This window comes from Thermoascus crustaceus, assembly GCF_041956765.1.
Source record: "Thermoascus crustaceus strain CBS 181.67 unplaced genomic scaffold VTN00scaffold_3, whole genome shotgun sequence".
NCBI classification, from domain to species: Eukaryota; Fungi; Ascomycota; class Eurotiomycetes; order Eurotiales; family Thermoascaceae; genus Thermoascus; species Thermoascus crustaceus.
The window spans coordinates 3,456,151-3,478,689 of record NW_027192529.1 but is presented as its reverse complement, the minus strand read 5'-3'; the positions used below and the strand labels follow the sequence as shown (position 1 = coordinate 3,478,689).

The window sequence follows — 22,539 nt, the reverse complement described above, 5'->3', positions numbered from 1 at the left end:
TTCTACCACGCCAGCTAAGTCGCCGGATAGGACACGTCAAGGATGGTACACCGCGAAAAGTGCTTGCTCAGCGTCGCAGCTTCATCACCAAGACTCTCAGAGACGTGGAGCAAGCTGATTGATCATGGATGGATCTGCGTCTGCGGTGCCATGCTGGCTGTTTCATGAACTTACCCTTAACAGGTAGGTACCTAGATAGGTTATGTAGCAGTCATAATGCTGGAAGCTATCGCAAGATATGAAACTACTGAACTGAAATCTAGCACTTTTCTTTTTTATCAAGCATGAACGTCGGTTTCAGCACCAGCGATTTCTCCTCCCTCGGGAGCTTCACATGGAACGTCTACAGGTCATGCCGCGATGGGCCAGAGAGCTTCAGAAACATATCCAACGAAGTCCTATCTCTACATGCCGTGCTTAAAGAGGTTGAAGAGGACCTCTCCAGTTGCTCCCTGTCAGACGAGAGTCGATCCCAACTGGAAACGATCGGAGATGGATGCCATAATATTCTGCAAGAAATCCAGAACCTGGTCGACCAGTATGAGGGCCTGGGAACACAGAAGAGAAGAAGAAGCGTAGATCGGGTCAGATGGGGATATAATGATATCGCGGAATTGAAAACTCGTCTGACTACACATACTGCGATGCTCTCGGGATTTCTAAAGTATGTGTTGAGAATCCGCCCCATCTACTGGCAGCTAGTATATGGAATGTCAGTAGAAGAGAAACATCCTAACTGTGAAATACAGTACATCCCAGGTCGTCGTTGAGAAAAGGCTGCATAAGTTCTTACGCGAGTTCCAAGCTGGAAAATATCAGGCTTCGGTCATCACGGCTCAAACAGTCAAGTTCCCCTCCGCGAACGAAGACCAACTGTGGCAATCGGTTCGGAAAGAACTAGAAAATGTTGGAATAACGACAGCTGCATTTGAAGCCAACAAGGAATTTATCATCAACTGGTTCAAAGCAGCTGTTGCTGACGGCGCCTTTGGCGAACGTGCACTGGACGATCTTATCAGCGATCGATACCCTGCCGTACATAAGATACCGTTCGACCAATCCTCGATAGTAACCCAAAAGACTGCATGGTCTTGTCCTGCTCCTGCTTCTTCTGCCATGGACTGGAACCTTCGCAACGCTGAAAAGCCAACTCGACGACTCCAGGATGATATGGAGAACAAATTGCATATCCAACGGAAACGTGCTTCACGAGGCAGTTCCCTAATAGCTCGCATGTTGGGGTACAACAAGCGCTTGGTCGCTGCGGTAGCTGACGGACAATGTGCAAAGGTGCAGAAACTTCTGGAAAAGGGTGCCGACCCCAATGCTAAAAGCCCAAAAGGATATACAGCGCTGCATCCTTCCATCTTCAAAAGATCTATAGAAGCAGGACAGGTTCAACTGGAGCACGGAGCTGACGTTAATGCAATCGCTCCTTATGGGAGGACTCCACTGCACTTAGCAGTCATATGGGGAGACCTCCCGATGGTGATATTGCTGCTGGAGTATGGGTCCAACGTCAACGCCGTGGATCGCACTAGACAGACAGTGCTGCATCTGGCCGCTGAGAAAGGAGATACTCAAACAACACAACTACTCCTGCAGCAGGGTGCGGATATCAATGCGAAGAATGATGGTGGAAGAACAGCACTGCATCTGGCAGCCGATAGGGGAGATAAGCTAATGATACAATTGCTGGTGCAGGAGGGAGCTGAGATCAATGCCGTGGATGATTATAGATGGACAGCACTACATATGGTTGCCGCAAAGAAGGAAAGTACTCAGATGGCGCAACTGCTCCTGCGGGAGGGTGCCGATGTCAATGCCGTGGGTAATGACAGACAGACTCCACTGCACTTGGCAGTCATATGGGGAGACATCACGACAGTGATGCTGCTGTTGGAGCATGGGTCCGATGTTAATGCAGCGGATATTGATGGAAGGACGGCTCTGCATCTCGCAGCTGACAGTGGTTCTGTGCGAGTATCACGAGCGCTACTGGAGCATGGGGCCAGCATTACGGCCACAGATGCCGAAGGGCGCACAGCACTGGATCTCGCAGAAAAGGAAGGTTACAGAGCAGTACAAGACCTGCTAGCGTCATGGAAAGAAGCGAAACATCAGGGGCGGCTGAGATACGTAGAGAGACCTCCATTGAGAAGATCAGACGATAGCAGTCTCTGGGTGGGTAAGTGTAAGTAAATTTGCCTTCAGATGCTTGATATATCCATATTATAATGAAAGCAGCAATTGCACGAGCAACGGAAAAGATGATTCTTTGATCAAGCAAGAGAATGCGACTCGGGGAGACTCCCGTGATCTATCGCCGGTATTAGTTCGGCCCGAACCCAATCTGAATCCCGCTTACATTTATCGCGTGCCCGTACGCCTTGAATAATCAAAGCACGACAGAGCACGGCCTAATTGAACAGGTACACGCGTGCTATTAATTCGATGTTTTCGTTTCCTGCCACAGTCTCTCCATTTCCTATCCAAGTTCCTTTTCTTGAACTGCAATAATCCCGACGTGGGTTGGACTCCGCAAGGAGGGGAAGCGAAAGAAAGTTGAAAGTCGCGCGCGGGGTTCTCAATTCAACAAAAAGAGAAAACGAAAAGCAGAAAAGAGAGCGATTGAACGCGCAACTCGAAAACAACAATGTCCTCGACCGTCGAATCCTTACAGAATGCCGAACTGGCCGAAGAAATTGAGGCCATCAATGCTATCTATGAGCCCACGACCGTCACCGTGACCAGCACCAATATCACCGCAGACAGCGCCGCGCCGTCGAATTCCACATTAGACTTGGGCAGCGCTGGTCCCTCGACGTCCCTCGCCACGACTGTCACACTCCAGATACCGAATCACCCTCACCTGTCCTTCGTAATCGGGTTCGATGCGACGTACCCGGAAACCCCGCCGCGCGTCATCGGTACGGCGTCGACGAGTGCGCGAGGCGAGGGGAAAGTTGCAGTGGATGTCCTGGAAGATATTGTGAGACGGACACATCAGCCGGGCTTGGTGTGTTTGTTCGACGTTATAAATGAAGCTGTGGAGGCGTTTGAGGAGTTGAATATTGGCGGTACTAGAGAGGGTCAGGATGGCGATGCTGCTGCGGCTGCGAATGAAGCCGTCACGGATGCCGATTCAACAGACCCTGCCGCTGTCGCTCAGGATCTTGAGACTCTGACACTGAAAGAAGCCTTCGGCCTCGACGAGCCCCCGGACTGGATCCTCTCGGACGTCGTGACGGAGAAGAAATCCGTCTTCCTCGGTCGCGCCGCGCACGTCTCGAGCCTGGAGCAAGCGCAGGCCTTCCTCGACCACCTCCTCGCGACAGAGAAGAAGGTTGCCGCTGCGACGCACAATATCAGCGCGTGGCGCATCAAGCAGAAGAAGCCTTCCGGCGGCAGGGGTGACGCATCATCGGCGGAGACTATTATACAGGATTGCGACGATGATGGGGAGACGGCTGCGGGAGGGAGATTGCTCCATCTCATGCAGCTGATGGACGTGTGGAACGTTGTGGTTGTCGTGTCGCGATGGTATGGTGGCGTCAAGCTGGGGCCTGATAGGTTCCGGCTCATTAACGCTGCCGGTAGGGATGCGCTGATCAAGGGCGGATTTGCGAAGAATGAAGGAGGAGGGTCTTCAGGTACGAATGATAATAAGGGGAAGAAGAAGGGGAAGAAATGAGGTCGTGGATGGCCTTATATTTACCGCTCTGCTACGTGGGACATGGATGGCTAGGATGGTTGAAGTTATCTATCTGCCTTCTATGTCCTTTTTTGACTATTCTTCTTCCTCCTCAAGAGAGCCTCGCTTTCAGAGCTTGCTCTTCGGTCCGACAAGCTTCTCTACTTCCGCAAACTGGTAGTAGTAGTCGAGGCTCTCTGGGTTGAGCAGGGTCCCCGACGGCTTGATGACCTTACCAGATACGATCTGCTTCACTGGCAACTCGACCTTCTTCAGGTTTACAGTCGTCTGGCATTTGTCAGCCTTATCTACGAAATAGGGGTGGCAGATTTGACATACAGGAATTTCCGGAGTCTCGAAGACATATTTCGGGACATGTCTAGCGCTCAGCTCTTTCCTGATAGCGGCCTTCACGTCTGCGGCCAGCTTCTCCGTGAACGGGACACCTGGTCGCATCAGCAGGAACAGAATCACGCTCTCGTCGTTATCTTGTGGTCGCCTCTGGCCGACACATATTGAGTCTGAGACTTCCCCCGTGAACTTCGTTTCGATGACGCTGTATATCTCAGCTGACCCGAAACGGATGCCGGAGGGGTTCAGTACACCGTCTGCTCGGCCGAAGAATATCATCTGCTTGGTGACAGGGTGTATCATGACAAAGTCGCCATGTGTCCAAACGTCTAACTTCCTCAGCTACTCTTGTTCTACAGCAAGTTAATTGCTGGGCAACTTACTGTCGAACCGTGCGAAGTACGCATCGAAATAGCGCTTGTCGCCATTGTCTCCCCAAAATGTGGTTGGCATATTGGGGAACGCTGCTGTTCCCACGAGTTCTCCCGGAACACCGTCCTCGACGGGTATGCCTTTGACACCAACGCCGCCCTCGATCGTCTGATCATACACTGCTGCTGGTGTACCGAGGCACCTACCTTGGCAGCCGCCCACGTAAAGTGGGCTCAGCGGGTTTTCACACCCGAACGAGCCAGCGAGGTCCGTCCCTCCAGAAATATTCGCCAGCTGGACGTGAGCTGGGAACCCTTGGTCATAGAACCATTCAAATAAAGGGTCCGAGAGCACCATCCCTGTGCTGCAGACGCTCTGTAGGGAACTGAGACCTACGATATCCTTCGGTCTGATATCATTTTTCTGCAGCTCATGTAGATATCGTGGAGACGTTCCAAAATGCGTGACTCTGTTTTTTGTCAGTCATATTTTTGGATCGGGACTGGGGTCACTGCCTTACTTGTGTTCTGCGACCAGCTTAATGAGTATTGTCAGATCGGGCAGGAAAGGGCTCCCATCATAGAGCAGGACTCTTGACCCGACGAGCAGAGTCTGTACCGCCGCAAGGTACATAATCCAACCCGTAGTCGTGTACTGCAAAGCCACGCTATCCGGGCCAAACCCGCGGTGCAAACCGCCTTCCTTAAAACCGTTCAAGAGCACGCCGCCAACGGAGTGTACGATACACTTTGGTTGACCGGTGGTCCCGGAAGAATACATCACCAGGAAAGGATCCCGGAACTCGATCCTCTCGAACTCCAATTTGTCCGATTTCGCCTTGGAGAGGAAATTCGCGAGCGTCTGCGCCTTTGGAACCTTGCTCATGTCCGCAGGTCGATACCCGAATCTTGGTTGCGATACCACACCTTGGAATTCATCCACACCCTCCATGCCTTTCACGATTTCGGCCATCTTCCCGCGGAGATCGGTTGTCTTACCGTTATACACCGCATAGTCATCCATAAACAGCCACCGAGGCTTGATCTGCGTCAACCGATCCAAGATCCCCCTCACACCCATATCCGTCGAACTAGACGAGAAGATCGCTCCCAGCGCCGTCGTCGCGAGAAACACGAGCAACGTATCAATACCATTGCTCGCCACGACCGCGACCCGATCGCCCTTGACCACCCCCGCTGCCTTCATCGCCTGCGCCAACCGCCCAGTCCTCCATCGGAGCTCGCCCCAGGTCAAATCCCGCGACCCTTCCAGACCACCTTCCCTAATCTCTGTCACGGCAATCTTACCGTCCTCCTTTCCGGTCTTGCCCACGACGGAAGGGGTCGTGTAGGCGCCCGAGGTGGGGACGGAGGAGAAGAGGATGTTCTCGGCGAAGTTCATCCGCGTGCCCTGGAACCAGTGCGGGATGCTGTCCATGCGGGTGAACTCGTCCACGACGGTGGTGTAGGTGCCCTCATGGATGATGTTGAAGTAGCGCCAGCTGAAGTCCCAGAAGGCGGCGCGGTGTGTGGTGGAGTAGTGGTACATGTCGTTGTAGGTCTGGTTGCGTTGCAGTTAGCCATGGGATGGGATGGGGCCCGTACGAGCTGTTTCCGCAATTGCAGTTCCGATTATAGATCGATGGATAGATAGATGCTTAGATGGCGCAGTCCAGGTTCAACATATACAGTACAGGACTGTACCTGTCCTCCTGAGAAAGAAGGAGCATAGTAATACAGGAAGTCATAAACCGAAACAAGGAATCATCTAATTACAGATAGAGACGAGAAGAGATAACCATCAAGATCAAACTCACCGCAAACGACAACCCCGTATGCTTCTCCAGCGCCCGTCGGAACTTGCCCATGTTCGTCGACTCCGGGTCCGGGTGCTCCCAGAGCTTACGCGGTAGGGGATGCGTTGATGGTGTTGCCATTTTGTTTCCTTTGCAAGTAGTAGATAGTGAATAAGACTGTTCTTGTCCTTTCATTCGTATTGGATTCAGATTCTTAAAGGATGTTATGCTATGTAGAACGGCGCAATTGGCGTTCCGTTCTTTCCTTCCCTCAACAGCAGACGATAACGTCTATATAAATATCAACAAAGATACGACCAATGATTCAATCGATTGTATCGCGAATAAAGACGAAAGTTGAATCTCGTGTTGATTGATTGAGTCATCTCGAACTACCTACTATCGTACGTATCCATCCACCGACTCCACTCCGCCAGACTGTCCTACCGTAACCTTCGGCAAATCCAACCTCCGAGGCCCGAGCAACAACTTCATTAAGGTCAATACAAGAATTATGTAGGTTAATTAATATATTAATATTGCTAAGAAATCTTCGACACTTATGATTTTGTCGTTTTCGGTTTTGGTTTGCATGCTTGCCTGTGATGGTATGATCGCTTACATAGTATTGGTAGGTAGGTACTGCTTATTTAAAATTCTAAAGGTTGGAAGCGCTACCTACCTACCTCCAACAGGTATTTGATTTAAGTGCGTACCTAGTTTAGACTGATTGATCGCGAATGGGTGTGCGGGGTGACGTACCCGGATTCAGATTTAATAAAATAAAATAGGGCTGTCTAAAAGTAAGCATTTCCCCGGTTTTTTTTTGCTTGAGTTGAGAAAAATCTTACCTAACACCTTCACAGATGTTCAACATATGCCAAACTGAAAAGCTACGACCTCTCTTTTTCCACTCATGAAAGGAGAACCGATCGGAAAGCTGTACCAACTCAACTCACCGCCCCCACCCCCTTTCTTTAAGGTTATGTTCTCCTTCCTGACCATTTGACCATTATCCAGATATTTCTATGATGTTATAATTGGAAGACTAACTAAATAAGCCTTATTCCCCACTATATTAGGTGCTACCTAGTCAAGATGTGAATACCACAGTGCAGTTCATAGTACTGCACCGTCGATTGATCTAACCATCTAGCGAGATTGTCTATTTCTTACATTTGTATTGATATGTGGTGCTTCGGTATATTATTAGGTATCTATACCTATAATAGATGCAATAAGCAATAAGCGTCAGTTACTCCACCAATTTGCACTCCACACCAGAATAGGAGTTACCCACTTCCGTCTAGTCCTCAAACAAGGGGGGAAATTTTTTTTTGGATATCTTGGATCTGGGCCTCCATCGGTTTGATTTACTTATTCCAGTATGTATGCCACTTGCAGATAGACAAACGGTAGAAATCAGTTGGAATTTTTTTCCCCGACACTAGATTTTGCTTTTATATCAATTTTCTATATTTCCCGAAGAAAGGTGGATTCGAAAGGAAATATTATAGCGGTAGTAGCCCCCAAAAAGAGTCCCTAAAAACGGCAAGAAAGAAGCTTCCACGCGATTAATGAATTTACTTAAACTTGGAGATAGAAAATCCAACCCATCAAACAGTGGCTGTATGTCTGCAGTACCTGTCTTGTGCCTCTCTGCATACAGCAGATAGATGGTGGCGGTGGTGGAGCCTTTCTCAGGGCCCAAAAAAGAAGTGATTACTAAGATGATCGCAATTGATGCACTCTGTCTGTAGAGTACATTAGCACATACATAGCCCTTAGGTACTGTGATGAAAGAGAATGATCGAGTTCATAGAGTCGAACTTGAAAATGGGATATGCAAGGCAGTTAGCCGGTTCTCCGCGGACCTTGGACCTCGGACAAAGCCCTTTGTTCTCCGTTACTCTAGGGGTGAGACATGTCTCTCCGTCCAGTGTATACACCACACACCGCGCGTATCATGCGGAAATTTGTTTGCCGTCCATCGTAGCATTCTCATTATTTTTGATGTTTCTATGTAGCCCTTGTAATTTGTATAGAAGCACCCCGTACTTTTCCATAAGGAGATAGACTTCTTCAGGGGGAAATAACTGCCGAAGGGGGGGGGGGGGGGCAAGGAGCAGGGGTGTTGAAACGCCCAACTCCGCAAGTGACGTAGGCCCCGTACGAATGCTCCGACGGAAAATAAAAAGTCACACACTGTGACAGGGATATTCCTGGGCTGAAGAGAGGCCAGAAGAGAAAGAAGAAAATAAATTAAGGAGGAGGCTTACCAATGACTTTTGTGCAACCCACCTATTTTCCTGAAGAATTTGGATTTCGAAAGGTCATGACACACAACTTCATCAGGCGCCTAGCGATTCATTGGAAAAATTTGTTTCCACCATGACCATATTTTTGTCGCGCATGCACGTGTTGATTCCTGCATAAATGGTCCTCAGTAGTTGGATTGACGTGGCTCGAGGAATCAAATTCGGTCGACTCGGTCCGCATTGGCCGTCCGACAACCGCCTTAAAGAAAAGTAGACATGTTCGATGTCTTAGTCTACAGATCCAATCAGTCCCACAGTCTTCCCCAGCGCAGAGAACGAAAATCCAAAGCTTAGCCCTGGATACTTTTTATGATACGTCAGCAATCCCCCAAAAGGGTCTACGTAGGTATGTATGTGATGGTTTCGAAACGCCGATCCGCATTGTACGTATATGCTCCGTAGCGATGGGATTTGCACCATTAACCGCTATTGATCTCCGCTATTGATCTTTACCAAGCTTTTCTGGTTGTGGGTCGTTGGCCATGTGGTTTGTCTCTCCATGGTTCGGATCAGGCTTCGCATAAATATGCAATTCGCTTGACTGGATAACATCAACGGCGGAGCCGCCCGTAAAAAAGCCTTAAACTCTAACGATCCAGTTGAAAGTGAAGAACCAGAGTGAGTGCTGTCCGGATCAGAGGGTTATTGAACCGGTCTCGTAGTAAGACTTCGAAGTAGAACATTGAGGTATCAGAGGACTCGCTGCGGAAAACTGGAGCCCCTCACTGCAGAGTGCCACACCGTACTACGTGAGCCCTGTGAAAAGAAAGTCGCTAGTTCAGCACAAAAAAAAAATTTAGACTGTATAAGTCACAAATGCCAATGATGGATAGAGGCCAGGATCGCCACTAAACCGACCTGAGCCATGCAAAATCAGGGATATGACTATGAGGCAAATTCACGCGGCTGCAGGTACACGGCGGGACGTGGGACATGGACATGGAGGCTGGTCTGAAACAGTCCTAATCGACAAGGGAGTTTAAACTCAAGCGAGAGACGGTCGCCTGCGGAGAGGCCGCCGTCACCGCCCGGAGCACACTTCTGCACGGAAAAAGGAGCCCTCGTCATTCACGTAACAAACATGCGATTCTTCGTCTATGGACCACGATAATGTTCCATGGTACGGTAGAGCCTGTATAGGAGACTGGTTCCTGAGCCTTTTTCGAATTCCCAGGATCACATGCATATGGCAATCTTGGCTGTCGGTGTGTATAGACCACTCTCTGGCTAACGCGGTATTCAGCACCTTCTGAGCCACAAGGCCCTCACCGCGAATCCATGATCGACGACCCGGGTGGATGGGTAGGCGACAGCCACGGTGGCCAGGGGCACTATGTCGCACGATCACTGGGCCGAGAGTCCCTAGCTTCAGCCCAGACCCCAGATAGGCAAAGCGAGCTGACTTCAGCTTCCGCGGCCCTATCCCCGGCTCCTGAAGCTGGAGCCGATTTCTGGACGACTTCGATCCAGGGATCAGGCAGGGATGTATCCTCGCGAACTCCACAGCCCCGGTACGCTAGGCTATTGGGCCTCACTGACGACAGGTCACAGCCTCTTGAAACGCGTCCATCGCGGTTTTGAAAAAGTCGCGGTTGATCTTTGTACCTCGCGAGAGATCTTGGGCTCCTTAGTCTTGGCCTTTTGGTAGGTGGTGGATCTGCTCTTCAGCTCCGTTGTTTTGAAGTACTACTGCGCGCTCCATAGTCGGCTATGCCTCCCAGGCCCCGCTGGAGGCAACGTTCGGAACGGCCCTCTTTCCCTGTTAGCATCGACATAAGATCTGAAAAATTTAGGGTTGTACAGAGTATCGGTGAAGGTTTCTCTGCAGAATCTCCAAGGATTTTCCTTTGGTCAGCATAACCCCGTAGAGCCTATCATCATCAGGAAACCAACCTGACCGCTCTGGTTCGTCTTGTGTTTTGTGATGCAGTTCGTAGTGGAAGTTTCTTCAGCCCAAGAAAATTGCCATCCCACCAATCCATTGTATTTGCAGTCAGGTACCTGAGTCTTAGTGTGACCGCACGGTCCCAGCCCAGCCGGCGGTGATGTCCCTGAATGGCTTTGCCACGGCACTACCGTGCCTTGCATATTCGAAGCTTCTCTTCTGATTTCTTGAAGGATGATAGGATCGCGGCCTGCTAATCTTGATCCACTGCGCGGCTGGGAGGGTTCACTGACTGCAACGTCCCCCCTCCGCAAGTGGGTGCAACAACGCTCGGAAGAGCCGACCTTTCTGGGCTCTCTTGCTCCTGTTCGCCGATGGCCTGCAGAGACCGAGTGCCCCAGTCGAGCATTAGCTCCATGATGTGTTAGCCAACGAATTAAGCCATGTGTATAAGGATCTCGCCCAAGCAATGGTGGGAGGTGGGAAGTGCGGTTGGGTGGAGTGTGCTAGACACCCAAGTGAATGGCAACACGGCCCACACGCCTGGTCGATATAAACACCCCTCTCGTCCTTGTTCAGGGTCTCTTTTCTCTTTTTCTCACGCCAGTGCAGTTCGACAGTTTGATCACACTGTTCGGCTTTCCTGCAGGCCAGTTCTTGCCTTTCTTTTTGTATAGTATCTGCTTTTTGTCCTGCCAGCGGCAGACTTACATTCCTTGCAAGTTCTCGCGCGACAACGACTGAAGCAAACACACCTGCAATACAACCGCTCTTTTTACAGCCAGCCAAAAAAACAATAACCTATAGGGTTCTTCTGAGGTCTCAATTGACACAAAGGTATTATAATTCCATTCACCGTTTATTGTTAATTGTCCCCCTTGTCGCCCATCATTGCTATGTTGGGATAACTATATCTTCCATCAATGTATGCTTGAAGGTCTCAAGCCGGAGCTCATTTATTCCTCCTGTCCACTTTTCAACTTCATACATATCTTCTGAATGATCCTCGCTGACTTGCAAACTCTTGAGGTCCCCTTCCTTTGCCTGGCTCTTGTCAAACAACCAATCTTTTACTCACGACCTATCTGATCCGTCCGGTACGAATCAGAGCCGTCCAACGTTTCCAGAAGTCGAACAGGACTCGAACGTCACCACTTCACAATGCTCGCTAAATCGATCCTCATGGCGGCTGCCATGCTCTCTGCCTCTGGGGTCAACGCCCACATGATTATGGCAACCCCTCTTCCGTATGGCAAGTCCACGCTGAACAACTCGCCTCTGAGCGCCGATGGCAGTGACTTCCCTTGCAAACTGAGGGAAGGTGTATACGATGAAGGAGTAACAAACGATCTTTATATCGGGGTCCCTCATCCACTCAGCTTCGTTGGCAGTGCTACCCACGGTGGCGGCTCCTGCCAGATCAGCTTGACAACAGACAAGAAACCCACTAAGGATTCGAAGTGGAAGGTCATCCACTCCATCGAAGGTGGATGCCCAGCCAATGTGGATGGAAACCTCTCTGGTGGCCCTAACACTCCGGATCCGACCACATTCAAATTCACCGTTCCAGACAGCATTGCTCCAGGAGAATATACCCTTGCATGGACATGGTTCAACAGAGTCGGAAACCGCGAGATGTACATGAACTGCGCTCCGGTCGCCGTCCACCCCAACCCGAATAAGCGCGCCCCCGAGGAGCCCGTCACTGCCGTCTCCAAGCGGAGTCTGCCTGACAACCTCCCAGATATGTTCGTTGCAAACATCAATGGTTGCATGACCAAGGAGGGTGTTGACATCCGATTCCCTAACCCTGGTGACTCTGTGGACCTTCTTGGTACCATCACAAACCTCCTGGGTCTTGGTCAGCCTGCTTGTGAAGGAGGCCCCGGCCCTGGCGCATCTGCTCCCTCGCCCGCTGACTCCGCTACCCCTTCTCCTGCGGCTTCTACTCCTGAAGCATCGTCCGCGCCGGCTCCAGAGTCAGAGGCTCCCACCCAGCCAACTAGCGCTGCACCGGGTATCTTCGTTCCTACTGCTTCGCCTGAACCGTCTCCAGTTGCTGAAGCTTCTCCGGCTGCCCCTGTCGTTCCATCTAGCTCTCCAGAACCTTCCCCAAGCGAGTCTGGCTCCAGCAGTGGTGGTATGAGTGGTGCCTGCAGTGAGGAGGGCGCCTGGAACTGTGTTGGTGGTACATCGTTCCAAAGATGTGCTAGTGGTGTCTGGTCCGAGGTTATGCAGCTGGCCGCCGGCACAACCTGCACGGCTGGTCAATCCGATAGCCTTAAGATTGCTGCTATTGACTTGTCTGCCAGATCCAAGATCCATCTCAGAAGGCATGTGGCTGGCTCAAACCACGCTTAAGTTTCATCCGCTGGTCCGGATATTGACTTTTGTGATTTCTTTATCCGCTGGCTTGAGCAACGTCCTAGTCAGCACTTTTTTTTCGTCTTTGTATAGTTTCATCAAAAAATTTTGAAGGGGGTTGACGGATGGCTTCATTGTACTTACCGTTTTTTTCCTGCAGTACCGGAATTATATATAGATGTTCGCAAAACAAGAGCATTAGAAGTGTATTCAAAGTTCCGAGAGATCTGCTTGGTTGTATTTTTCAATAGATGTACTTTGTATGAACAGCCATGGAGGATGGGAGAGTATAGTTCAATATATGGGGCATGTGCTTTAATTCATTGAATCATGATTGGTCCCGCTGCTTTGAAGGTTCTGTGTACTGCAGCTTGGTAACAGAATCTAGATGCCTGAATGACGGGTTTCTGTCGCGGTTGATTTCCCCTCATATCATAGCGGATCTAGTCCCTTTCCTTCCTAAACCGTAGCAGCCTGCTAGAATTACTGACATCTCGAGGAATGAGGTATGGCTGGCGTTCAATTCCGATATGGATTTCCCCATCGACACCGATATACCTTCCAAACCCATACACACGACCTTTATCCCTTAACCAATTGGCGACTTCGTTACTGCGCACTTCACCCTCCCTTAGGTCCTGTAGTAAGTGACTGCTCGCGAAATATGATATCAATATCGCGATGCTCGTCGGCATACGGTAGAGAAAAGGCTTCGGTAGCCGAATATAGAGCCATACTGCGACAATAGCATCCAGGATTAAAAGTATTTCCACGATTTTAAACATTGTTGGGGATAGGAAGACCCTTGTTTCTTTCCTGATTTCCTTCGCGACGACGGTCCTTCTCTGCTCCTCTCTCACAAGGTACTTCTCATTCGCCTGCACTGTGAGTGCAAAGAGTTCCTGGTAGACCTTGTTCGCCCAATCTGCCATTACTGAGAACTCTGGAAAAGAGAGGTTGGGGTCGAGCAGCGATGTAGAATTCGAGAGCTTTTTGAGGAGCAGGTTAAACCAATCGTCGGCAACAGTATCATTGTGCCAGAAAAAATAGTCCGCTGGATAACCCACAAGATAGGTCGTAGCATTCCATATCGACCAGGCCAAAATTTCATCAACATCTGGGTTCAGAGGGCTGTTACGTGTGTAATTGAAAACATAGCCTTTTTGGTCGACATCGACATCGAAGTTAGCGGTGTAGAAACGGGGTTTACACATCATAAACCGCGGATCCATCGAGACACTGGTTATGTTGGCCGTCGGACCATATAACGTTGGAGACATTTGATTCCCAAGAGTGATTGACGATTTCACCCACCCGCCAATGAACATTCGTGGGCAGGCATGAAACTCCTGTGGAGTAGCAGACACATAGCTGGACTTTGGCATCATGAAAAATTCGACGGCTTTCCGCCCTTCAGGTGGGCCGCGAAGATAAACCTGCGTGTCTTCTGTCGGGGCTGGCATATTATCACCAGTAAAGGCATTTTGCGAAAAGCAGCGAATCAAAGTACCGTCAGGTAGCCTTTCTGAGACAGTAAAATTCGCTTGCATAGCATCATGACTGTAGATCCAGCGGAATAACAAATCAGAATTCGATTCTTTTAATTCTCGGCAGTTCAACTGCGCGCCGATTCCAATTGTTGGGATTCTGTATAACGAGCTTGCTGCCTTCCCCTGGGAAGGTAATGAGGTTGGGAGGAAGTAATATTCCGTGCTGACCCAGGGAGGTAAGGAGACGTTTTCGGAGACATTCGCCAACATGACTTGTAATGGCTGGCCGCTTTGATCATCAGGGCCGTATGTAGTATTAGACGCCACTACCTTCGGAAGAAAATTCGAATCCAAGAGAATTGATATATCCTGATTGCTGTCTCTCAGTTCGAATAGACCGCTGAGACCTACTGTTAAAATGTTTGCGCCAGCTGTGACAGCGCAAACTGTTGCTAGAAGCCAATGTTTCGCTGCAAGCGATCTCCAGAAGGCCAACTGAGGAGGCACAGAGGTATATTCAAGCAGAAGTGACTTTGACGCCGACGCAGCATCCCTGTGCATTTCAAAATAAGGCTGGAGAATACAGAGCAGTCTGTTGAGGGCTAACCAAAACGGCTCTATAAGTGTACCCAAAGCGGTAGGGAGGAAGTTGAGCAGAATCTGCTGAATAATATCTTTTTCTGAAGGTAGAGCGAGGCCTATCAAGTCTGTTTAGCCGTGGAAAACCCACTCTGTTGAGCCTGATGTTGTCACTCACCATTACGTTTCTCAACGAGATTCTGTAATATTAGAATTGAAACGAAGCTTCCAAGTAGAATTGAGATAAAGGAACCACCACTAAGATACCTCAGTTCCCACGGCCAAGGTTGAACTTGAGGATGATCGCCTTGTTCGACCGGGAATTCTTCGTCCGGCGCCTTTGGCTTTGCAATTCTCAATAACCGGCAATCCAGTTCTTGAAACTGCAAACTGAATGAGTCATCTTTGAGACTCCTAAAAATTGTCTCACTGTCCGCACGGTCGAGAGGTCCGAAAGTTTTCAGTATATCTTGTTGGTGACACGCAAGCGGCATAGTCGCGGCAATTGAGTCTGGCTTAAGTCGAAGATTGAGTGCGCGGCTTCTGTAGGTGCAAAGTAAATAAACCGTCATAGACGCCACCAGGAAAAGGAATCCAATGACTAGGAACGTAAAAGTCTCTACCATTTTTATGGCTCCCATTGAAGCCTCCGCAGTACCGGTTACATTCATGCCGATATCTGCCGGCTCCCTCATAACCGCATTAACCGCTAGAGCGAATAGCATACGATGAACACTTTCGAATGCATTTTGCAGATTTTCAGGATCCAGCAGAGCCTCTGGCGATAGTCCTGACAGCCCAAGTGCAAAAGGTGTCAGCTTGGATGTGCTTACGACACCCAGATTTTCAAGCCGGCCTTGTTGTTCAATCCCCGCCCTTTCGGATATGTCATGTCGGTCGAGAATTTCTCCCTGGGGCGAATTAGATGGCCGATGTGCCTGTGGCATGGTCTCTGCGACAATGAGTTGTTCGAACCGGGTATAGTCAAAATGTTGTATTGATAGATCCCTCTTTTCTGAAATGGGACGAACACTTTGAACAGAGTAGTCAGGGAGACGCACTGTTGCCTCCACTTCCTGTTCGAAATATTTTGACCAGCAGAATAACGCTGTAAAAGAGGGATCATGTGAAGATTTTGGTACGAGACCGTCATTACGTCGCCAGATTGCGAGAAACTCGTGCAACGCCGATGAATTGCAGCCGGCCCCAGCGAGTGATGGTGCACCAACTCCGGAACCATCACCTGCATATCCGATATAAAAGGCAGTTATATTCCGTGTATCGTCAGGTCCTGTCCCACTCCCAGATTCTAGAACAATGTTTCTTGCAAGACATCCTTGGCCATCGTCGAGTGAAATCCTGCGTTCGGTACGATTGTATATGAACGATGGAAGCCGACAGTCTAGATCGGTACTATAGAGGGTCGTATTTGCAGTCCACGTTTGATTCACACCAGCTAATCCCTTTACATCAGAAGGCAGAAATGGAGCAAGCGCAAATTCCGTGGTCGTGAAAGCAGGCGGTTTCTGACCGAGCCATGTCACACCGTACCCCGCGTTGATGAAGTTTAGTGTTAGCTTCTCTGTCTGTTCCTCCAAAGAGAGAAATCCAGGAGAAGGGACCACTGGCAGAGTGCTGGACTTTTGGACGTGGGTAACGGCGAATATGCCACTTTGAAGAGGCGTCACAGCCCAGAAAAGGATTACCAAAACAGTGGAGCTGCAGAAAACCGCCCATTGCCTATCTGAGAGTCAGATTAGTAGAGAGTTGGATGACAGCGAACCACGGACCTGCGCTTCATGGAGCTGATGGGAACTGATGCAAGGAACTCCACGGGATATTCAAGAAGTATGGATTCGACTGCAGGTGCCCCGGATTCTTTAGAAAGTTGATACCACGGTTCTAACCGCTTAATATCCAGATCAATCCAATTCCAAATCGTAGTATAGAGAACAGCAATTATAGTTGGTAGATATAGATAAAGAAAAGTCATGCCAGCAGGAAAGGTGTCAACGCTCTGTGAGAAAAGGATGCCCCCGTCCTGATTACTTTTTGACTGAAGGGTTGCTAATATAACCATGAGAAACAGAGTAAAAGCGATGACAGAAGCGAGAAAAAACGGATTCAACGAAGAAGGCTTCCATCTTCGGTCAGATTGCGAATCGCCACTCGTTTGAGTCTCGGTGGTTGTGATACTCTCTGTGGTCCGAAACGGGGATTTTAGAATGTCCATTTCCAATGGTTTGCACAGGATCGATTCTTCGAGAGAACTTTTAGTGGAGTCGTTCGAATCTTTTGCAGGCTTCAGGAGTAGTCAAATAAATAAGACAACCGTATTTCCATGTACAACACACGCTTTAAATCTTATATCGTAGTGAAAAGTATCGAAAGCTGCACAGCAGCAAAAAATATAGGAATGTATATACGATCGAGAAGAGCAAACATGTGCTTTCCGGAGAGATTGGCTCCTATAACCTAGACACTTATTTAGTCATGGCTGTCACAGATAAACAGATCTCCACATGAACAATCGACACTTCTGGCGGCATTGAATATAACTGGATAGAGCGGCAGTCTAATAACTGGAATGGAAGGTACTTGAGCTTGAGGTAAATAGTCCCAAAAAAGTGGGATCTGCTGGCTTCACAGGCGCTTACAGTGTTTGGCGCGTAGCTCAGAGCCAGCATTGGCGGTTATTCTTGGAGGTAGAGTGGACAACATGTGTAACGATCGGCCAGCAGCTTGGCAACACGGAGGCGCTCTGCCTTGGATTTTAACACCATAACTGCAGCTGCGCCGCAATAAGGAGTTATGTTTCAAGATTCTCGTAGGCTCATGTTTGTGGCCGTGTGCAACACATCGAGCCAATAATGGCAGTGTATCGGGAACCGAGTCCGTTTTTCGACAGGCAGTAGACGCCAAAAGCGAGAAACAGTCTGCATGTTGCTATGAGATAAGTATAGAAACTTCGCCCCGCAATCTAAATGTTGTAAGAGAAATGATGATTGCGGAGGCTGGATGCATTTCATCACCGCAAGACAGATGGCTTCGAAGCGCCCTCTCGCTCGGATGTGGAGAAGTCGCGGGCACTAACTTCCAAGGCGGCAAAGCTCCCTCAGGCTAAGGCAGCCGGCTGCCCAAACCGGAAATGAGGGCTTAGGGTTTTCGCGCTCCCACCACCGAACAGCGCCTAAGCGAGAAAACCCACATCACCTCCAAGAGCATCAGAACTCCAACCTCTAACGACGACAACGACCAGCATCAAGTCGACAAAATGGCGACTCGCCCGACCGTCACCATTGCCACGGCGGATGGCAAGCCCAGCGGCGCTACTCACCCGCTGCCCACTGTTTTCTCGTCGCCAATCCGTCCCGACATCGTCCAGTAAGCTACAGACGTCCGATCGCGTTCAATTGAGGGCAGAGCTGATGGGCATTATAGGAAGGTTCACACCGGTATCGCGAAGAACAAGAGACAGCCCTATGCTGTGAGCGAGAAGGCCGGTGAACAGACTTCTGCCGAGTCCTGGGGTACCGGTAGGTGGCCGATTTGAAAAAGTTACAAGGGTGAATTTTTTTTGGGTGTTATGGAGGCTCATTCAATGTCCCACAGGTCGCGCTGTTGCCCGTATCCCCCGTGTCTCTGGTGGTGGTACTCACCGCGCTGGTCAGGCTGCCTTTGGTAACCAGTGCCGTTCCGGTCGTATGTTCGCCCCGACCAAGGTCTGGAGGAAGTGGCACCAGAAGATCAACCTTGGCCAGAAGTACGATCATGCAAAAAATTCCGAATTGAGAAATTGTTCGAGACTGACGATTTTTAAGGCGCTTCGCTGTCGCTTCCGCCCTGGCTGCTTCTTCCGTTCCTTCTCTCCTCTTCGCTCGCGGCCACCGCGTCGCCTCTGTTCCAGAGGTTCCTCTTGTTGTTGACTCGAAGACCTTCGAGGGTGCTGCCCTGACCAAGACCAAGGCCGCCATTGCCCTTCTGAAGGCCGTCGGTGCCGGCCCTGACCTTGTCAAGGTTCAGAAGTCCAAGAAGCTCCGTGCCGGTAAGGGTAAGCTCAGAGACCGCAGACACCGCCAGCGCCGCGGTCCTCTGGTTGTCTACAACCCCGAGGTCGATGGCAAGGAGCTCGTCAAGGCCTTCCGCAACATCCCCGGTGTTGAGACCTCCTCCGTCTACGCCCTCAACCTCCTCCAGCTCGCTCCTGGTGGTCACCTCGGCCGCTTCATCGTCTGGACCTCCTCTGCTTTCGCCGCTCTGGACGAGATCTACGGCACCACCACCACTCCTTCTGGCCTCAAGAAGGACTACCTCCTGCCTTCCAACCTTGTCGCCAACGCCGACATTGCCCGTCTGATCAACTCCTCCGAAATCCAGTCCGTCCTGCGCGAGCCCAAGGGCGAGGCCCGCACCAAGAGGGTCATCACTCAGAAGAAGAACCCTCTGCGCAACAAGCAGATCATGCTCAGACTCAACCCCTACGCCGCTGCCTTCTCCAAGGAGAAGCTTGGCCAGAAGGGTGTCGAGCACGAGAAGCCGGAGCGTGCTGGTGAGACCTTCCACAAGATCTTGGCTGAGAACTAGATTAAGCATCAATTATTGTGGGATTCTCTGGGGGTTTTGACATGAGCTTCTTTTTTCTCTTCGGTTGAAAGGTTAGCCACAGCTAAATGAATCAAATGCTTGTGCAATATTTCGTTCCTTCGCTCCACGGTTACGATATCTCTAGCCACGAGAGCCGCTTACCGGGCTGGTAATATCTGTAGATTATATAACGCACACGTAGTGGAAAAAATATCCACACTCCACTCCACTCTGACAGCAAAAGCCTTATCGGCCCGTGTGTTGCATTGCTGCATTAGGCACAGCCAAGCAGACTCATATACTTCAATAGCCGCCCAATTAAAGTGTCCTGACAAGGATGCACCCAGTTGGGCCTCGGCCTGCATGCAAGTATTTTACGTACTCGAGACAATCCCGGTGAGAAAATTTATGCTTGTGATTATGTATACTATCTCGTCATGTTATTATTAACAATAACTCTAGAATAGAGAGACCCCTAGCGAAATTGCAACTCCCACCCCTCCCGAGCGTGGCGCAAACATTGTAGTCTTCTTGAATGGTAAAAAAATGTATGTACCTATTCCCAGCATCTGCATTCACCGTTTACTTCATACATACAATCCGAGTCCTACTCGACGCTAAACAATAGAATGGACGTGTTGAAATCATATACCGCGCCTTGGTCTTGGTAACAAAGATAGAAAGATAGATATTTCTTTTCTCCAATGCGCCCTGGTCCGTGCATGGCCTTCATTCTTTATCTGATCTATTAGTATTTCTTCGTTCATCAGCCGCATCATCTTAAGACAGATTGTCGAGAAAAAAACCGTAATATGGTTACATTTGTTCCAGTATTCTCGTAAATTCTGTGCTTTTTGTATTTTATACGATAATTTTGGTGACGATGAATGTTGCTCCTAGGATGACTTGTGGATTCTTATGATTCCGTGGGTACGGATACATATATATATGTATCCAAATGCGTAGAATATGAACGCTTCTTGATTATTTTTTTTTTAAAAAAATTTTCCCCAAGACTACCTATAATATAAATGATCCCATTACATATAAAAGAAAAAGACATCTCGAATATACTTCTCTACACCACCTCAGCCATCGTAACAAAAATGTCGTAGATGTTGCTTTCTAGGTGATCCTAGGCAATTGTCCGACCATCCCAACTGTGTAGGAGTACGGGGTTGGTAGCTTCGGAACAAAATCACGCACACTCCCGCTCGCCGCGCCGATTATTGAACTTGGCTTCACAGGCCACAGGCAACATCGAAAAGGAAGTACACAGTACACCGCGTCAGTATAACTATTCTAGGAAGTGCAACAAGAGACTGGAGAGTGTGTACGCTATTACTAGGTACTACTAGTGTACTTTACTTTGTACGGAGGGACTGCGTATACATACCGCCATACTCGGTACCCGTGCCGGATCCAAGATTCAACTGGTCAAGCCACGCCCCGCACGGCTCGGTTCCGGTGGTGCTAGCTTCAGCTTGGGCGACTTCGAGAAAGAGAAAAAAAAAGACTAGAAAAGCAAGAATCGCCCGGTCTGTGCTCAACTGCCCAGACGCCCCAGCTGTCACTTAAGCGGACAGGGCGCTGTTTGGCCTATACTATAGGTAGCTATTAGGCTTTGAAACGCCGAGCGGCCGAAGCCCCATCATCAACATGGAGCCCGACCGAGGGCAGGAAGGGGATAGATTCTAGCAGACGGCAAACAATGAATGACAGCAGCGAGGATAAAATTAAGCATATGTATGAAAGCAGGCCTCGGTATACCGTGATGTTTCAGATGCGAGATACTATATGTGATTCACATGCGCGGGAAAGCATATGCTTTTGCTGCGCCGCATCGGCTTCGGAGCATATGTAACCTCCCACGAACAACTATGTCTGGGGCCAGGATGAAACGAACCTATTGTGACTGTCAGAATCAGTGCCCGACTCTCCAGAGTAAGCACAGAACCCTGAAGGAATTGCGGTTCGGATTATCTTCGGGTTTTGATTAAGCACAAAGCCGTTGCAATTTTTACTGCGCGGTGAGATGATTTTAATTAGTTCGCCGGGGGAAAGGAGCAGCTAACCAAATAACTTATCCATTTTAAGCGCTGCGTTGGTGACCCTTGACTTCTTGAGCATCCATGGTCCATGGACGGATAGAATAATGGATGGAGACATGCAGCATTTTCCCAAAACGGTGCTGCATAACGGCACTAGGTACGAATATGGCGTGAGGAACAGACCGTAACGACCGTTAGAAGGGAAGCGGACCAGACAAAGAACGGCATGGATCCGAGGTGCATTGCAGATCTGATCTCAGAGGTAAAGCGTCGCCGAACATCAGGGGAAAAGCATGGAGTGCGGTGCGGACCTCCAGGAAGCAGAGCCGAATCTGATTGCTGCTAATTTGCGCGGAACAGTTTCCTAGTTTCCTGGCCCCGCTGGCGCCGTTGGCGCTCTTCTCATACCCCAGGAGATCTGCCACGGAGTAACGTACCGCCTCTTCGTCAGGCGGTTAGCTAGACATTTGGGATTGAATATGCGGTCGACTGGTCATATGCCATTGTCCATTCCAGTTAGATGTTTTGCATATACAATTTCGAAGCTCAAGGTTATTTTGTTTTGTGTAGCTGAGCAAGACTTAACAGCATAAGGCCCACAGTAGTAAATCGTGGAATTGTGATGGGAAAAGAAAGGAAAAGATACCACGCAATAGGAGCAGACCCCGTAGTCCTCCCGGTCAGGATCATTTCCTGTTCAAAAACGTCGAGAACATTCGAATGTGTCATCCTGGCTGTTGAAATTCAAACAAGTGGAATAGAGTCGAGCACGAGCGCGCGCATCGGCACAGCGCTAAAGAAAACTAGACTGTACGGGGGAAGCGAACGTCCAGTCCACTAAGCTTGCGGTCCACATATCTAGGTGACTAGGAAGAAACGAGTTTTACTTAAGCCTGTGCTATAGTTATAGAGATAACTTACCGGTCACGCAATTCTCGGGAATCGTCCGAGTCTCCGAGGCGGGATGTTGTTTGAGATCCAGAAGGAAGTCTGAAGGACTGCTTTCGTCCGTCGGGAACAAGGCGAGCTGGGCCCTGAGTAGGAGAAGTCCAATTA

General features: G+C 49.6%; 8 protein-coding genes across 8 annotated transcripts; 5 read left to right on the top strand and 3 right to left on the bottom strand.

Annotated features, from left to right (window-relative positions):
• Nucleotides 1-284: 284 nt before the first annotated feature.
• On the top strand, nt 285-2,202 carry VTN00DRAFT_6454 (uncharacterized protein; the record flags this gene model as incomplete). Its single annotated transcript, XM_069433092.1, has 2 exons — nt 285-664; nt 750-2,202. The coding sequence occupies 2 exons, from the start codon at nt 285-287 to the stop codon at nt 2,200-2,202; spliced, it is 1,833 nt and encodes a 610-aa protein (XP_069288886.1).
• Nucleotides 2,203-2,656: 454 nt separating this feature from the next.
• Nucleotides 2,657-3,694, top strand: VTN00DRAFT_6453 (uncharacterized protein; the record flags this gene model as incomplete). Its single annotated transcript, XM_069433091.1, has 1 exon — nt 2,657-3,694. One exon carries the CDS (start codon nt 2,657-2,659, stop codon nt 3,692-3,694), a length of 1,038 nt encoding a protein of 345 aa, XP_069288885.1.
• A 129-nt stretch (nt 3,695-3,823) lies between these two features.
• VTN00DRAFT_6452 (uncharacterized protein) lies at nt 3,824-6,353 on the bottom strand (the record flags this gene model as incomplete). Its single annotated transcript, XM_069433090.1, has 5 exons — nt 3,824-3,982; nt 4,034-4,374; nt 4,429-4,886; nt 4,938-5,977; nt 6,234-6,353. 5 exons carry the CDS (start codon nt 6,351-6,353, stop codon nt 3,824-3,826), a joined length of 2,118 nt encoding a protein of 705 aa, XP_069288884.1.
• Nucleotides 6,354-9,395: 3,042 nt separating this feature from the next.
• On the top strand, nt 9,396-10,111 carry VTN00DRAFT_6451 (uncharacterized protein; the record flags this gene model as incomplete). The annotated part of the gene is made up of 3 exons (XM_069433089.1): nt 9,396-9,442; nt 9,505-9,650; nt 9,774-10,111. The coding sequence occupies 3 exons, from the start codon at nt 9,396-9,398 to the stop codon at nt 10,109-10,111; spliced, it is 531 nt and encodes a 176-aa protein (XP_069288883.1).
• Nucleotides 10,112-11,576: 1,465 nt separating this feature from the next.
• On the top strand, nt 11,577-12,776 carry VTN00DRAFT_6450 (uncharacterized protein; the record flags this gene model as incomplete). The annotated part of the gene is made up of 1 exon (XM_069433088.1): nt 11,577-12,776. The coding sequence occupies one exon, from the start codon at nt 11,577-11,579 to the stop codon at nt 12,774-12,776; it is 1,200 nt and encodes a 399-aa protein (XP_069288882.1).
• Nucleotides 12,777-13,222: 446 nt separating this feature from the next.
• On the bottom strand, nt 13,223-14,242 carry VTN00DRAFT_6449 (uncharacterized protein; the record flags this gene model as incomplete). Its single annotated transcript, XM_069433086.1, has 1 exon — nt 13,223-14,242. One exon carries the CDS (start codon nt 14,240-14,242, stop codon nt 13,223-13,225), a length of 1,020 nt encoding a protein of 339 aa, XP_069288881.1.
• A 644-nt stretch (nt 14,243-14,886) lies between these two features.
• VTN00DRAFT_6448 (uncharacterized protein) lies at nt 14,887-16,649 on the bottom strand (the record flags this gene model as incomplete). Its single annotated transcript, XM_069433085.1, has 4 exons — nt 14,887-14,967; nt 15,027-15,048; nt 16,400-16,588; nt 16,639-16,649. The coding sequence occupies 4 exons, from the start codon at nt 16,647-16,649 to the stop codon at nt 14,887-14,889; spliced, it is 303 nt and encodes a 100-aa protein (XP_069288880.1).
• Nucleotides 16,650-18,122: 1,473 nt separating this feature from the next.
• On the top strand, nt 18,123-19,432 carry VTN00DRAFT_6447 (60S ribosomal protein uL4; the record flags this gene model as incomplete). Its single annotated transcript, XM_069433084.1, has 4 exons — nt 18,123-18,232; nt 18,290-18,384; nt 18,461-18,611; nt 18,670-19,432. The coding sequence occupies 4 exons, from the start codon at nt 18,123-18,125 to the stop codon at nt 19,430-19,432; spliced, it is 1,119 nt and encodes a 372-aa protein (XP_069288879.1).
• Between the last annotated feature and the right edge of the window lie 3,107 nt (nt 19,433-22,539).